The 14,925-nt window shown below is 41.2% G+C and overlaps 1 protein-coding gene across 17 annotated transcripts in view; it reads left to right on the top strand.

Annotated features, from left to right (window-relative positions):
* obsl1b (obscurin like cytoskeletal adaptor 1b) overlaps window positions 1-14,925 on the top strand; it is a 35,966-nt gene that overhangs the window by 9,468 nt on the left and 11,573 nt on the right. For 3 of the 17 annotated variants that reach the window (XM_083996223.1, XM_083996221.1, XM_083996209.1), the window contains 17 exons: window positions 55-129; window positions 2,587-2,862; window positions 3,418-3,693; window positions 4,804-5,082; window positions 5,252-5,527; window positions 5,758-6,033; window positions 7,977-8,252; window positions 8,391-8,663; window positions 9,151-9,426; window positions 9,524-9,799; window positions 10,189-10,464; window positions 10,557-10,832; window positions 10,936-11,205; window positions 11,318-11,584; window positions 12,317-12,586; window positions 13,130-13,396; window positions 14,494-14,760. In XM_083996223.1, the coding sequence (XP_083852349.1) occupies window positions 55-129; window positions 2,587-2,862; window positions 3,418-3,693; window positions 4,804-5,082; window positions 5,252-5,527; window positions 5,758-6,033; window positions 7,977-8,252; window positions 8,391-8,663; window positions 9,151-9,426; window positions 9,524-9,799; window positions 10,189-10,464; window positions 10,557-10,832; window positions 10,936-11,205; window positions 11,318-11,584; window positions 12,317-12,586; window positions 13,130-13,396; window positions 14,494-14,760 (4,452 nt within the window). The remainder of the gene's footprint in view (window positions 1-54; window positions 130-2,586; window positions 2,863-3,417; window positions 3,694-4,803; window positions 5,083-5,251; window positions 5,528-5,757; window positions 6,034-7,976; window positions 8,253-8,390; window positions 8,664-9,150; window positions 9,427-9,523; window positions 9,800-10,188; window positions 10,465-10,556; window positions 10,833-10,935; window positions 11,206-11,317; window positions 11,585-12,316; window positions 12,587-13,129; window positions 13,397-14,493; window positions 14,761-14,925) is intronic. The other 14 variants (XM_083996214.1, XM_083996211.1, XM_083996225.1 and 11 more) reach the window with 10 other exon arrangements.

The following is a 14,925-nucleotide window of genomic DNA, read 5'->3' as shown; positions in this document are numbered from 1 at the left end:
ATACATGAAGCTATCACCCAGCTCACTGTTTTCTCTTTGGCTTTGTCCAAACAGCAGAGCAGTGTCACTATGGTGATGAGATTGATGAGATAGCTGATGCATCTGCCCAATACACTGTGGATGTCGAAGGTGATTTGATATATTTGAACATCAGTCATCCATGTTAACCCAGCACATACATGCCACTAACAACAGTGGTGTATTTCATTGTTAGCTCAATCATCTGAGGCACCTGTATTTTTTTCTGACAATTGCTTTTTGTGACATTATCATCCCTTGTCTCATGTCATTTTCTGCAGTTTTTGGCTCTTAATGAAATATGTGGGTGTTCAGTAGCTGAGTAGCTGCTCCTCATACTAACATATATGTTGTGTTTGTCATTCATTCTTCATTTTAATAGCCATCTTTGCTTGTAACAAGCAGCTTCCAACTCTTTAAGTCCATCTTTTGTCTTATTCATCACAAGATCCTCTCATACACATTGCTGCCCTGAACCTCTCCCCGTTGCAATGACAACGAACTCTTATCAAAGAGAAGAAAATTAACAGACCGTATAGGTTTTTAAGGTGTTAGTGCAGAGATTGATGGCATGGCAATACAAGGAGTCATTTGAAAGGGGAAATATAGGAGCTCAATCTCAGACCAAACCTGGTCGACTTTCTTGTTTGTCTTTGCAATGGATTATCCCATAACTCCATGCTAACCCACACTGATGTAAAATTATGTTATGAGAAGAAGTATTGACACCATCAACCACTGAAAACCTTTCTCTGTGTACACCACAATGCTTATAGCTACATCGCCAAGGCTCTCTTCTGACCAAGAGAAGAGCAAGTCCACCGAAGAGGCTTATCCTGTTCTCTGCATGTCTTCACAATGCTATTCCGGCATCTTCGGTGGCAAGGGTGGAGAAACTGATATTGAAGACCATTCCAGACCAATGCCAACTTCCCAGTCAACATATTCATATACGACTGATGGGATTACAACTAAACAGCCAAAGGAGCTCCGGAACAATCAACGAACAATAATTGGACAACTTCCTGTTCACTGTAACTCTGCCAAGCCAACAATTATCCAATCTAACACACACCATTACACTAAACAGTCCACAGAACCACAAGGTGAGGAATTCTTTCACTCTGTACAGCATGCAGAAGGTCCAGCTGAAGAGTTTGATAATTCCCTGCAGACAGCTATCAAGACAGATGAGTGTTCTAATATTTTACAAACAGTAGCTGTTGAGGAGGAGGAGCTACAGAGCTCTATACAGTTGGCAACTGTCCAAACATTGCCAGGAAGCCCCCAGCACACTTCAACTGCCCAGTCAGAACACCTTACTAACCACTTACAAATTGCAACAACGAAATCAGACAAGCTCTGTAACTCCTCAAAAACTGCACCTATGCAGCCAGAGGAGCCTTTTACATCCCTATATAACACAACTTTCCAGTCAGAGAGGCCCTTAAAACCCTTGCAGACTGGAACTACACAATCAGAGGAGCCCTTTACATCCTTATACACCTCAACTGTCCAGTCAGAGGAGCCTTTTAAATCCTTGCAAACTGAATCAGAGGGGCTATGTAGCTCCATGCAGATGTCAGCTGCCCTGTCAGAGAAACTTCTTGACTGCTCACAAACTGAAAGTGTCGATTCAGAGGGGCCATGTAACTCCTTATGGACTTCAGCTGACCAGTTAGAGGGGTTAAACAGACCCCTACAGACATCAACTGTTCAATCAGAGAAGCTCAGTGACTTTCCTGACACCACGTCTCCTCAATCATTGGACTTGTATAACTCTAAAGAGGCAGAACCTGTCCAACCAGGGGAGCTTTACAACTTAGGACAGCTCGCATATGTGAGAATGGATGGCCTCTATCACACAGGACAAGCAGAGCCTAACCATTCAGATGTGCTGTATCAGTTCACGCAGGCCCCAACAGTCCAAGCAGAATGTCACCACACCATGGAGGCCACAGAAGACCAAGTAGACAGCACAGTTCACTATGGGCAAAGACCATCTACTCAGTGTGCAGAGCCTAACTATATCAAGCAGGCATCCACGGTCCACTCAGAAGAGATCTATCTATCAAGGACATGTGACAGTCACTGGAGTGACAGTGTCACAGCAAATAAGGTGGCTGTTGAAGGTGATTTAAATGGTTAGCATTATCAAACAAAAATGGACGGGCACAATGTTGACATTGTGTAAAATGAAGAGATTGCTTTTTGCAATCCTTGACATTTTGACAAATTTTGTTCCTACTAAAACCTAGTTTAAAACTGAGCTTGGGTGGTTTGTGAGGAATATCAAAGATAGACGGAAGAGTAGATACATTAGCTTCAGATCCTAACATGAATGCCTAGTTAAATCAAGTCTAACCAAAGGTACCTCTTGTTAGATTACTAATATAACATGAAGACATACAGTATCTCTCAGAATGATTTATTTTAACTATTAAGATTTATTGGCATGACTAATCTTGATTTGAAAGTTTGCTCTTCTGTTGTTTGAAAGCATAATCTTTGTTGTATTCAGTTATAGTGATGCAATTTTCTATCTGCTGTTACCTCAAACATCCCCAGCTCCGCCTGTGACAATTACAACGCTTTGTGATGCTGAGAGGAACAAGTCTGTCGAAGTTGGTGCACCGCTAGTACTGCAATGCGAGATATCTGATCCTAACGCTCAAGTTACTTGGTATAAGGACGACATAAAACTGCATGAAGCAACTGGGCAAGAGATGATGGCAGAGGGTTCCATAAGAACATTGGCTTTCCAGTCAGCGGTGGTGTCTGATGCAGGGATTTACAGCTGCAAGACAACAGATGACACAATGCAGTTTCATGTGGATGTTAAAGGTGACAAAGTTGCTTCCTTCTGTTATGCAAGTAGAATATAAGTGAGGATAAAGTGCATTAGAATGTTTGTGATTTTCTGGTAGTGAGTTTTATTACCTTGGATGAACACATTCTTATGTAGACAGGCTTGTATTTAAAAAGAAAGAATATATTGCAAAGATAAGAAGACATAAATATTCATTTTGTCTCTTTGATCCTTTTTGGATGATAAAAACGTACTGTAAAGCTATCACGACAGAACAGGAGATGTCAGTTGTATGCATTTATGTGTGGTTTATAAACCACAATCACAGTGTGCCAATATTGTCGTAATTTAGCAACAATAGCATCAGATAAAGCTTTATGTGGCTGCTTGGGGTTGGTAGAATACGGCAGACACTTTGCTTGTTAGTTCTATTCTGGACATGGAAATTAAGATGCCCAATTTCCATCTAATATATTGGTAGAGGGCAGGGTTTGAAAGTGGAGGCTTTAATTTCAGCATTGTGCTTTGCTTTACTTGATTGATCCCAGTACATATAATTGACCGATTCTATTCTACATCCAATCCTGTAGCTCCACCTCTGAAGTTCTCAGCCATATCCGAGGCTGACCAGAAAAAGACAGTCGTGGCAGGGAGTCCTATTTCTCTCCAATGTGAGCTATCAGATCCCTCTGGACAAGTCAGTTGGTACAAGGATGGAACAAAGCTCCTACCTCAAAGTGGAGTAGACTTCCAGTCAGAGGGAAGTTTGAGGGGTCTAGTTGTCCCATCAGCAGAGCAGGTTCACACTGGCATATACCGTTGTGAGTCAAAGGATGATGACATCCAGTTTGCTGTGGAAGTAACAGGTGATGCTCAGAAACTGTGGTGCTTTCATTGTCATGCACTGCTAACTAACTGTAACAGCAGTTCTGTTGTTCAAGTCATGCTTGACTCATCACCTAACAGAAAATGGTTCATTTTTCTACTTCCCAAACTTTGTCATCTACTTTGTTGGAAATGTTAAGCAACAGATTTATTCTAATAATACTGATATCTGCAAATCAATTAATACATCCCTAAAATAAGGACAAACTTTAAGTACATTTCAATTAGCTACTTTCAGTTTGCAGAATACAACATAATGACAGAAATTTAAATGTTTTAACAAACATATAGGATGTCCTTGTTCCAAACATGTTAGGAAACAACAAGCTTCATAAAGCAGCTACTTTTTATGCATGTCTAGTATCATCTGTTTCTTTTTCATGAAACATACTAACTGAACACTGCTCTTAGCGTTACCAGTGGTTCCCAGCCTGTGTACTTCAGCCCACTGATGGGCCACAAAGATATTGTAAGTGGGTCAACAAATCATTTGCAAAACAGTATAATTTGGACCCTGTTGTATATTTGTTTGCCATTTCAATCTGACAGCTGCTAAAACATTATATTGATAGCAAAAATGGTAGTATAAAAGCTGATTAGCAACAGGAAAGAGTCAGATTATCTCTTGTCCATCAATAAATAAATACATTTTGAGCTACCCTTACTTTAAGTTCCATCCTGAGTGTCAAGTCATCATTTAAATGACAAATGCTATGAGAATGTATTACTGGCCTCCACATTGTGAGACGTGGACCACCAATATTTTTGGTAGTTTTTTGTTGGCCATTATTTGGAAAAGGTTGGGAAACACTGCCATAAACAACCATCTTGTTAATTTGCTGTGTGCGTCTTACCCGTTTTATCTTTGTGCTTTTTATGTCAGTGTACTATTACAGTGGATAACTCTTGATTCAAATCATGTTTTGTTATGTCTTTGTGATATTTGTTGTATTTTTGTTGTTTTGTCATATGTGCTTTGTTTTTGCCATCTGTCTACATTGGTTGACCTATCTTGAAATCTTTGTATTTGAATACACAGCAGCTTGGATATTTAATTAAGATACTCTTTTTGCAATATCTGAAACTTATAGCACAACCTGTGAAGTTCTCAGAGCTTCAAGAGACTCACAAGAACAAATCCGTTCAAGAAGGCACTCCTATCGTTCTCAGCTGTGAACTCTCTCATGATCCTTCTGCTCATGTCGACTGGCACAAGGATGGGATGAAACTCCTGCCAGAAAACAATGTGGAGATACAGTCTGATGGTCTAACAAGGAAGCTACTCATCTGCTCAGCTGAAAAAATACATGGTGGCACCTATGAATGTTCAACATCAGATGACACCGTCACATTCCAAGTGGACGTAAAAGGTGATTTATTTCTATCCTTACTATCTTCTTATACATATCACGTCCATCTTATTCTGTGTTGTGAGTGGTTTTGAATGTTCATGAGAACGTGGTGTAACTGGCGGGACCATGTGTTCTGTCCAGTGTTAGTGACCTCTTATCCAAAACCTTTGTTATTTCCCTCTCTTAGGCCGATCGCCACAGATCATGCCAATCCCACTGTCAGAAAAAAACATGACGATTACAATTGGTTGTCCAATTATCCTCAAGTGTGAGGTCTCAGACCCTGTTGCCCAGGTTTCCTGGTTTAAAGATGGGGTGGAGCTTTTTTGCAAAACGGGCCTTGATATGAAAAGAGATGGCACCTTCAGAAAATTAATGATTCATTCAGCTAAGGTCTCTGACTCTGGTGTCTACAACTGTAGCCTTGCTGAGGATGTTGTGACATTCCAAGTGGACGTTGAAGGTGATTTTCTTGTATGCAGTCTGAATGAACGAGCTTCCAGGTGTGAGAGAAACATTTTAGCCCTCAATTAATTAATTCAACTGCACACAACAGTAAGAGTAACAGTAAGAAAACTGGGCTATCCCAAATGTTTCACTTGCACAGCTGTACAGTACTTGATAAATGATTATGATAAAATTTTCGACGGCTTTAACAGCAGTGTTCTGCATTACTTTTATGATATCCCACAGCTACTCCTGTAAGGTTTTCGGCACTTCCAGAGGTTGCAAGAAACAAATTTGTTGAGGCAGGCTGCCCGATTAAGCTGCAGTGTGAAGTCTCAGAGCCAACTGCCCAGGTGTATTGGCACAAGGATGGAGAACAGCTACCGTCAAAGAATGACTATGAAATCGAGACAAAAGAAAATCTGAGAGCGCTAGTTATCCAATCAGCAGAGATCACAGACTCTGGAGTGTACAGCTGTGAGGCCGCAGATGACCATATAGAATTCAAGGTGGATGTTGCAGGTGATCTAAATATTTTGAGCTTTGTCAGAATCACTAACTTCTTTCGACAAATGCTTGGCTACTACAACAACTTAGGCTTCCAACAATTTATTGTATAATATTGAAGATAATGTGTACTAATAATTAATTGTGTACATTTTATGATTCAGGATAACTTATAGACAATACATACATCCCAATACATTAGTTTCCAACCTTTTTGCACCATGGACCGGATTCAGAGATAATTTTCTCACAGACCGGTTTGAAATAATTTGCTGTGATTAAAAGTAAATGATTGCAATGTTTTTGTCCAGAAGATACTAGGAGACAGCCAAGAAAAGATGGAAATTCTCTTTTGTGTTTGTTGCTTGTTGACTAGATGGTTGATAAAGTTCAGTTTGAGCTGTCATCGCGTGACAATCTGACACTGCTACTTTGTTCTTTCCATGGAGCACGATAACAAAGGTGCCGTGGTCATGCACTACTGCATAGTCCTGTGATCACAGACCACCATTATGAGACTAGTGGCACCTTAAAAATCACTCAATACTTTTGTGCTGATAGTGGATGAAATAATCGTCTGTAATGTGAAAAGTGTCTCTTGTAACAAACACAGATATTTTTTTTAATCTAATGCTGCAGGTCTAGTGGAGCGTTTAAGTTTTTAAGATTGGTTTTGGTTTCATCACTTGCAACTTTAGGCTTTGCTGCAATCTCATTACCCCTGTTCTCAGATGTAGCAAAGCCTGACTGTATTCATCTCTGCCATTTGCTGCAGGATGCAGAGCAGACTGTTGTGCTCGTGACTGTGTGACTCTGATGACACTTATCAAGGATAAAATGCAGAAGCTGTAGACCCACCGGCCTGAAATGGCTTTATAGCTCTACATGCTGTATATTATAGTTATGGTGTCATAAACAAACAGACATACCAGCAAAGAGTGAGCACAAACAAATCAAACCAAGTTTGCCAGGAATTAGACCGATTCACTCCTCGTAACACTAGGTCACTGACCGATCCCATTGGCAGTAGCACTGTTAAAGTAACTGAGTGATTGAACAGTTGTTACACCGCCTGTTGAATTTGGAGCCTGTATTAGATTTTACAGCCTTTAGCCTATAAATCTATGTATGTTACATAGTAAATCTGATTACTATCTGGTTACTGTTAAATTAATTGAAGTTCCTATAGCACCAGTTTGATTCTCAGATGTTCCAGAGTCTGAGACGAACAAGTCTGTTGAAGCAAACAGCCTGATCAAGCTGCAGTGTGAGACCTCAGGCCCAGCAAGCCAGACCTGCCAGTTTGAGGATGGGACAAAACTCTTGCCAAAATTGGATATAAACATGGAATCAGAGGGCAAAAAGACGACACTGGTCACGAAGTCGGCCACATCTTCAAACTCTGAGGTGTACAGTTGTAAAACTGATGATGATGATGATTCAGATTTCAACAGTATCTATGTGGAGGTGAAAGGTGATATGCTTAGCTTTTCTTGGCAAGATGTTGTCACTGCAGAGTCTTCTCCACCTTCATGATCCCTAATATCTAAAAAGGAAGCAAAGCCCTATCATCACATTCATCATAGCTGTTATTCCTGTAAATGTCCTCATTTTAACATTTTGTTGTTTTTAACGCACATGCTTCATATTTTCGATCAGTGTCTGTAAAACAAAAAATAGCATGTATTTTGACAAGTTTGCAATTTCCCCCCCAACACAGCAATGGTTGCTATACATGAGTGCACTGCTTAAATTAACTTGTTCAGTTTGTTTCAAAAGCGGATTAACACCCATGGATGATTATGATGTCTACGAGGAGTTGTCATCTAGATAGCAAAGCTTGAGATCAGCATGTCTAAGCTGTGGAAACCTGACCTTCCAGCTACTGAGTGCATGAGCATAAACCATAAAGTTTACTTTCAAGCAACAACTTATCTCTTCTGTACTGTTTTGTGCAGCACCACCGGTAACATTTGCTGATATCCCAGAGGAGGACCTTTTCAAGAGTGTTGTGGAAAGGGAACAGCTTGTCCTGTCATGCGAAGTATCGAGGCCTGACGGTGTTATCCAGTGGTACAAAGATGGAGCTGAAATGCAACCAAGTGATAATGTTGCAATACAAGCAGAGGACACCAAAAGAAGTCTGACTCTACATTCAGCCAAACTGTCTGACACGGGGACATACACATGCCGTGCAGGAGACAACATTTTGATCTTCAAGGTTACTATACGAGGTAGGCTAATAAAAAACTAAATTTTCCACAAAATAGCCCAAAACTGCACAAACGTTTACAAATACTACTTATAGTTACCCTGATCATGAAGAGAAATGTTCAAATCGTATGTGGATTTCATGTTCTCTTTCTTCAAAGAACCTCCGGTGATGATAATCCACCCAAAAGAGGATGTCCATCTTGACCGCCACGTCCCTGATGAAATCATTCTGAGTTGTGAACTGTCTCGTCCCAATGGTGTTGTCGGCTGGTACAAAGATGGCCAAAAGCTGCAAGAGAGCGAGAAGATCAAGCTAAAGGTCGAAGGTCCTTACCGACGATTGAAAATCCTTTCCAGTGGAGTCGAGGATTCTGGAGAATACGTCTGTGATACAGCAGATGATTCAATATTCTTTCATCTCAGTATTACAGGTAAGATCCCCAACATGTTAATAGATGTCTCTATTGTTACAGTAGAAAGCAAATTGTGTAGATCGCAAGGCATCAGTGTGCTCACAAGACAAGTACAATCTGAACACAAAAAAAGGCAAAGGAACTACTAAAACTGATACTAATATCCCTCTATCTCTTCCTAAACCACACTCAATTGTTATCACAATATGCAATGGTTATCTGAAGAGTGGAAAATGACAAAAAAAAGTGTCAATTTCAAAAAAAAATTAATTATTCTACTATACTCCCCAGGTCAGGCTAGTTATTTGGACACATGTTGGATGTCAATTTTGAAAGTTACAAATCATGTCATATTCTGACTCTGGAAAGTTGTGGTCCAACAAACACACCTGAGGATCTCTATTGCCTTTAACATTGTCAACATTAGTTGATTCCTCCAGATACATCTGCCGAAATTCCTACAAGTGTTACATATGTTACCATATGGTAAAATCTCCTTCTCCAGAAACTCCAGTACGAATCGTATCCCCAAGCCAGTCACAAATGGAACTGTGCCAGCAAACCTCTGAGAGGATGGTACTGAGCTGTGAGATCTCACGGCCCAATGCAGTGGTGCGGTGGTATCGCGATGGACTCGAAGTGGAGGAGAATGAAAACCTTATTCTAGAGGTGGATGGTGTCTACAGAAGACTTATCATACCTGAAACTACTGTCAAAGATTCAGCAGAATACGTATGCGACACAGCAGATGATTCCATGACGTTCTTTGTAAATATAGCAGGTAAGGAAATTCTAAAGAGGAGAATAGATGTGCATTAAATTGGTGTTGCTTTGTCAGTGTCTATCCATTTATAACATGAGATCTTCTTAATACTCAGAACCTCCTGTTCGCTTCTTACGGCAAAGGAAGACTTCAAGTAGAGTAGAGAAAGTGGCTGGAGAGACTCTGGTTCTAGACTGTGAAGTTTCAAGATCAAATGCTGAGGTCACCTGGAAGAAAAATGGGGATGAAGTAGAAGACTCCAGAAATATCACCATCTTTGAGGATGGTGTTATGCGTCAATTAACTATTCACTCGTTGACATTGGAAGACGCCGGGCTATATATCTGTGATGCAAAGGATGATGTGATGGATTTCCATGTAAATGTGCAAGGTAAGCTGTTATATTGAAAAAGGTATAATTCCAAAATGATATACATTTTAAAATGCTATGCTGCAAAGTCCTTAAAGTCACAAAAGGTGAAATATTTAAATTCTGAATACTTGCGTTCTGACTGGCACGTCTCACACGCCTCTTCCTCATATAAATGAAGGCAGGTTGTAGTAGTTGTTTGACAAAATAATAATTCTGAGCTGCATCTGACATCATTACTTTATTAAAAAGAGGCAGCTCTTGCAGTTTGACTTCATCTTATTGTAATTTCAACAATATTTTGGATTGATTTTTCAACTGTAGGGTTGCTACATTCTCCCATAGCAATAGAAATATCTGCTGGAATGGGACGACAGAAAACGGAAAACTCTTTTCTTGTTCATTTTCAGAGTCACCTGTAAGAATTATTGGAAAAACCGACGCAAAAACAGAAAAGCAGTTCTTAGTGTCAGATGACATCATTCTTGTGTGTGAACTCTCAAGATCCAACGTGTCAGTTAACTGGTACAAAGATAATCAGTTAATTGATGACACGGAACGATACTGTAGTGAGGAGCAAGGTGTTTTCCGATCACTGGTTGTCCTAAATGCTGGGCTCCGAGATTCTGGAGAGTACACCTGTGATGCAGGAGATGATAAGATGGTCTTCTACATCACTGTCAAAGGTAACTATCTGATTTAGCCATTTAAATGCTATCCATCCTTCCTGCACATGGGAGGACACGCTGATGTTAACTGGTACTGTGTTTATGCTCAGAGCCTCCAGTGCAGATCATTGGAAACTCAGGCCACCCAGAGCATCATATCCTGGTAGCAGGAGATGACCTTATTTTGGAGTGTGAGGTGTCTCGGCCAGATGCCACTGTTCAGTGGTTATGGAATGGCAAGATACTGAAACCAGATACTCGCATAAAAATTGACAGCCATGATGTTGTGAGAAAGCTCGTTCTCTCTGGGCTTCAGCCCTCTGACTCTGGAAAATACATTTGTGACGCCACGGATGACAAATTGATAACAATTGTTGAGGTGCAAGGTAAGAGTTAAGTGACCCTGCAACATGTTTTTGTGCGATGAACTGAATGTTCATTCAAATTAAATTCATGGGCGACTTCTTTTTTAATCTAATTTTTTCTCAGAGCCACCGGCCACATTTGTGAACCAAGACACAAGTGGTGACATCGCTGCCTACGAAAACGAGAGCGTCACGCTGTGTGCCGTTGTGAGCCATGGCAGTGCTAATGTTCGGTGGCTCAAAGATGGCCAACTACTGAACCAGGACAACATTCACATTTCCAGCGAGGGTAATACCCACAAGCTCACCATTAATCCCCTGCAGCTGTCAGATTCTGGAGAATATGTCTGTGACATAAACACAGATGAAATGTATTTCAGGCTTTTGGTCAAAGGTAAGAATTTGGCACTCCGATTCAAATTGTGACCTTCGTTTACCGACAAACATTTACTTTTACGACTGTCTCTATTGTCTCTCTGGTATTGTATTTCTCAATCTTGTTATAGAAATGAAGGTGAAATTTACAAAACCATTGGAGAATACAGTGTCTCTGAAGGGCGGCAGCCTCACACTCAGATGTGAGATCAACAAGCCCAAAGGAGATGTGCAGTGGCTTAAGGATGGCAAGGAGATCTCTCCAAGCCGTCGGCACACCATACGGGCACAAGGACGAGAGCGAAGCTTCACCATCCACCAAATGGCTGAAGAAGATGCAGGAGAATATGCCTGCGAATCCACAGATGACAGGACCTCAGCCACTGTCAGTGTAGAAAGTAAGTAGAGTTAAAACATTAAAAAATAGATAGTTCAAATTGGCCCATTGCCATAATCCCTATGGTTTTAGGAGTAGGTTCATTACCTTTAATTGTAGATGCAAGCTATTTTTAGAACGGCGGAGCAGAGCCATGAGCTGCTCTGAGCTACACTGGAGGCTATTGGGATTTCTTGGTTTCCCTCATCAAACTCATCAAATACACAATCCAAAAACTGCAAAACACTCTGGTGGACAATTTGTGACCTGCACATTCACCACGCTATGAGATAATAACGTAACGTTACAAGACAAATTTGTTTATGAGGTAAATTCATGCAAAACCGCTGATGTACATCCCCGTCGGAGGCAGTTTTTGGGCAAGGAGTCTTTGCATTTGCCTCGAAAACAACTCTGTCTTGTAACGTTCCATTATTATCTCATAGCGTGGTGAATGTGTAGGTCACAACTTGTCCACAAGAGCGTTTTGGAGTTGTTGGATTGTGTATTTTGATTAGTTTGTTGAGGGAAACCAAGAAATCCCATCAGCCTCCGTAGCGTAGCTCTGAGCAGCTCACGGCCCTGCTCCGCCGTTCTAAAAATAGCTTGCACCGACAATTAAAGGTAATGAACCTACTCCTAAGACTATAGTGATTATTGCAATGGGCCAATTTGCCAAAATGTTGAACTATCCATTTAAGTGGAATAAATTACCCAGTCTGCCATCTGAACAAATCTAATGCTTTGCCCTCAGCTCCTCGTGTTGTTGAGTTCATAGCGGAGCTTCGTAACATCACAGTCCGTGAAGGAGAAGACGCTGTATTTAAGTGCGTAGTTTCACCAGTGGACACTCGGCTGGCGTGGCGCTTAAATGGCAAGCCAGTGCCTCTAAATGAGCGGACTGTCATTTCAAGCAACGGACTATGCCACATGCTCTGCATCCACAACTGCGCGGTTTCAGATAGCGGCAGAGTGACAGCTGATGCAGAGGGCTTGGTATCAGAGGCAGAACTCCAGGTTCAAGGTGAGTTCTTGGCCCATCCATTAACACTATGATAATATATTTTTGTCTCCATGAATCACAGAAGTTACAACATTTAGCAATCTCTCTGGTAGTTATCACCATTTTTTTTAATCTACAGTGTATGTCCCATTTTCAGTAATAGTGAAGTGAACATGAACACAAAAGAGTTTGAATGTCTACTTGTACCTGTAGTACCACATAAGCATTTATGATAAATAATGACCCTTTCAGTCAGGTTGAAATTGTTTGAGGCGTCTTTGACGGCCAGCGCTTAGCAGCTTCTCCTGTTAGAATTCCTCTGGTAACTGACAGAGACAAGTGGCTCAGTGGTTTTGGCATATGTATGTGACACTGCAGGGGGCAAGGCTCCTCAGAGCTGTTCACTTGCTCTCTGTGCCTGAACTTGCAATCATACTTTGCTGCATTTTATTGCTTTAGAGTGTAGTTGTGCAAGGAACTTAAATATACAATATGATCATATAAAAGTACATAAAACATTGGCATAGATGGTGCAATCTAGAAATTCCCTATATTCATTTTCAGAGCAACAGGTGTTGTTCACCAAGAAAATGGTGCCAGTTGTGGCTGAAGAGTTCAGTGAGGCAATTCTAGAGGTGGAGGTGAGTGTGGACTCAGGAGAGGTGCAATGGATGAGGCAAGGGGTGCTGATCCACCCCGGAGCCAAGTACACCCTGAAACACAAGGGCCGAAAACACAGTCTCGCCATACACAAACTGGCCATGTGTGACCGGGGCACCTACAGCTGTGAAACACTCCATGACCGCACGCAGGCCCAGCTTACAGTGGAACGTGAGTGTGCACGTGTTCTCACTATGCTCTGTTCTTGTTTGTTTACTGCCGTTGCCGGCGGCTCTGCCTCTTGCACACGCTCTACCAGTGCTTCTTGTGAAGGCAAAGCTCAATTAACTGAGTAAGAGTAATTCGAGTGACTGGGAGAACGGGATGGCACTCGCACTGGAACACGATGGCAACTGACAGGTGATAGCCTTGCAGTTCAAGCTGACAGTCACGCAGGGTTTCTGTATTCACAAAAGATCAATGGAGTCCTGAGGAGTTTACTACTAATGACAAAGACAAAGCAGATTGCAGTTTACAGGCAGTGCTTGATGAATAAGTTATGCCTCTATGATTCAGAGGCTAAAAAACAAAGTAAATATTTCCTAACCAGAAACCTTTAAATATCATGAAAGTAGCAAACTTGTCCCTATAAAACCAGCATCTTGTCGTGATTAAGACATACTTATGAGTGTTGTCTTTGTGCATGCTTCTTATATTTCGTAGTCCTGTGACCCACAGGCCAGTGGGTGAATTAAAGGCTGTTCTTTCAACACTAGTGTGGGTGGGAAGGGGAAAGTCAGGACTTCGGGCTGCTGTTGGCACCTCCTATGAATTTGGATCTCCTCTCATTGCATCTAAATTTACACCCTGGCCTTCAAAACTAAGGTTGTTGTCATCAGGTCTCCAAAATAAACACTTCTTTTTTCCACAGGGAATGCGTGTCTGTGTTAGAATAAGTGAAAAATGTTGGCAGTTTCAAAGCTGGCTTTTGTATAAAGCCCAGTACTCAAATTACTAAAATATCGCTTGGTCAGTGTTTGCCAGCTTGCATTGTTTAACTGCAGACTGTTGTGCACACAACAGACCCCCAAGCCCATTCTGTGACAGAAAACGGACATCATGTGTGCTCACTGCTCAGTGTTTATGTGGTATAGAAACGAAGGTTACCAGGGCAAAACTTACAAACGTCATTTTTGTTTTGACTTTTATTTACTCATATGGAATAGCACTAACACATAAGCTACTCACAAAATCTATTAAAACCAACAGTGTTTCATAGTAGAGCTGTGAAAGTCTGCTGTTACACCGTTCTGCATTTCCATTTACAGCTCGAAAAATCACAATCAAGAGGGGACTGATGGACAGTAAAACCACAGAGAGAGAAACGGCCTCCTTTGAAGTGGAGCTCTCACATCCCAACGTTCCAGGCACTTGGACAAGAAATGGAATCCAGCTTAAGCCGACAAACCACTTCCGTATGAGTGCCAAAGGACAAGTTCACAGCCTCACCATCTCTAACCTATCAGTAGAAGACACTGGCACCTTCACGTTCAGCGTAGAGAATCTGAAGACATCTGCAAGGCTTGTTGTTCAGGGTAGGTCCTTCAGATAAAAAGACAGTTCTGCTTATTATAAAACCAGTTTCCCTTAAGTGATATACTGGATCAGTATAATGCTTCTAAATAATTCATTATTTGCATGTTTTAGTTCACTGCTGACAAACCATGTACAGTATACTGCAGTACAACCAAAACAAAATT

Source organism: Trachurus trachurus, assembly GCF_905171665.1.
Source record: "Trachurus trachurus genome assembly, chromosome: 21".
In the NCBI taxonomy this organism is placed as follows: Eukaryota; Metazoa; Chordata; class Actinopteri; order Carangiformes; family Carangidae; genus Trachurus; species Trachurus trachurus.
This window is presented reverse-complemented; position numbering and strand designations above follow the sequence as displayed.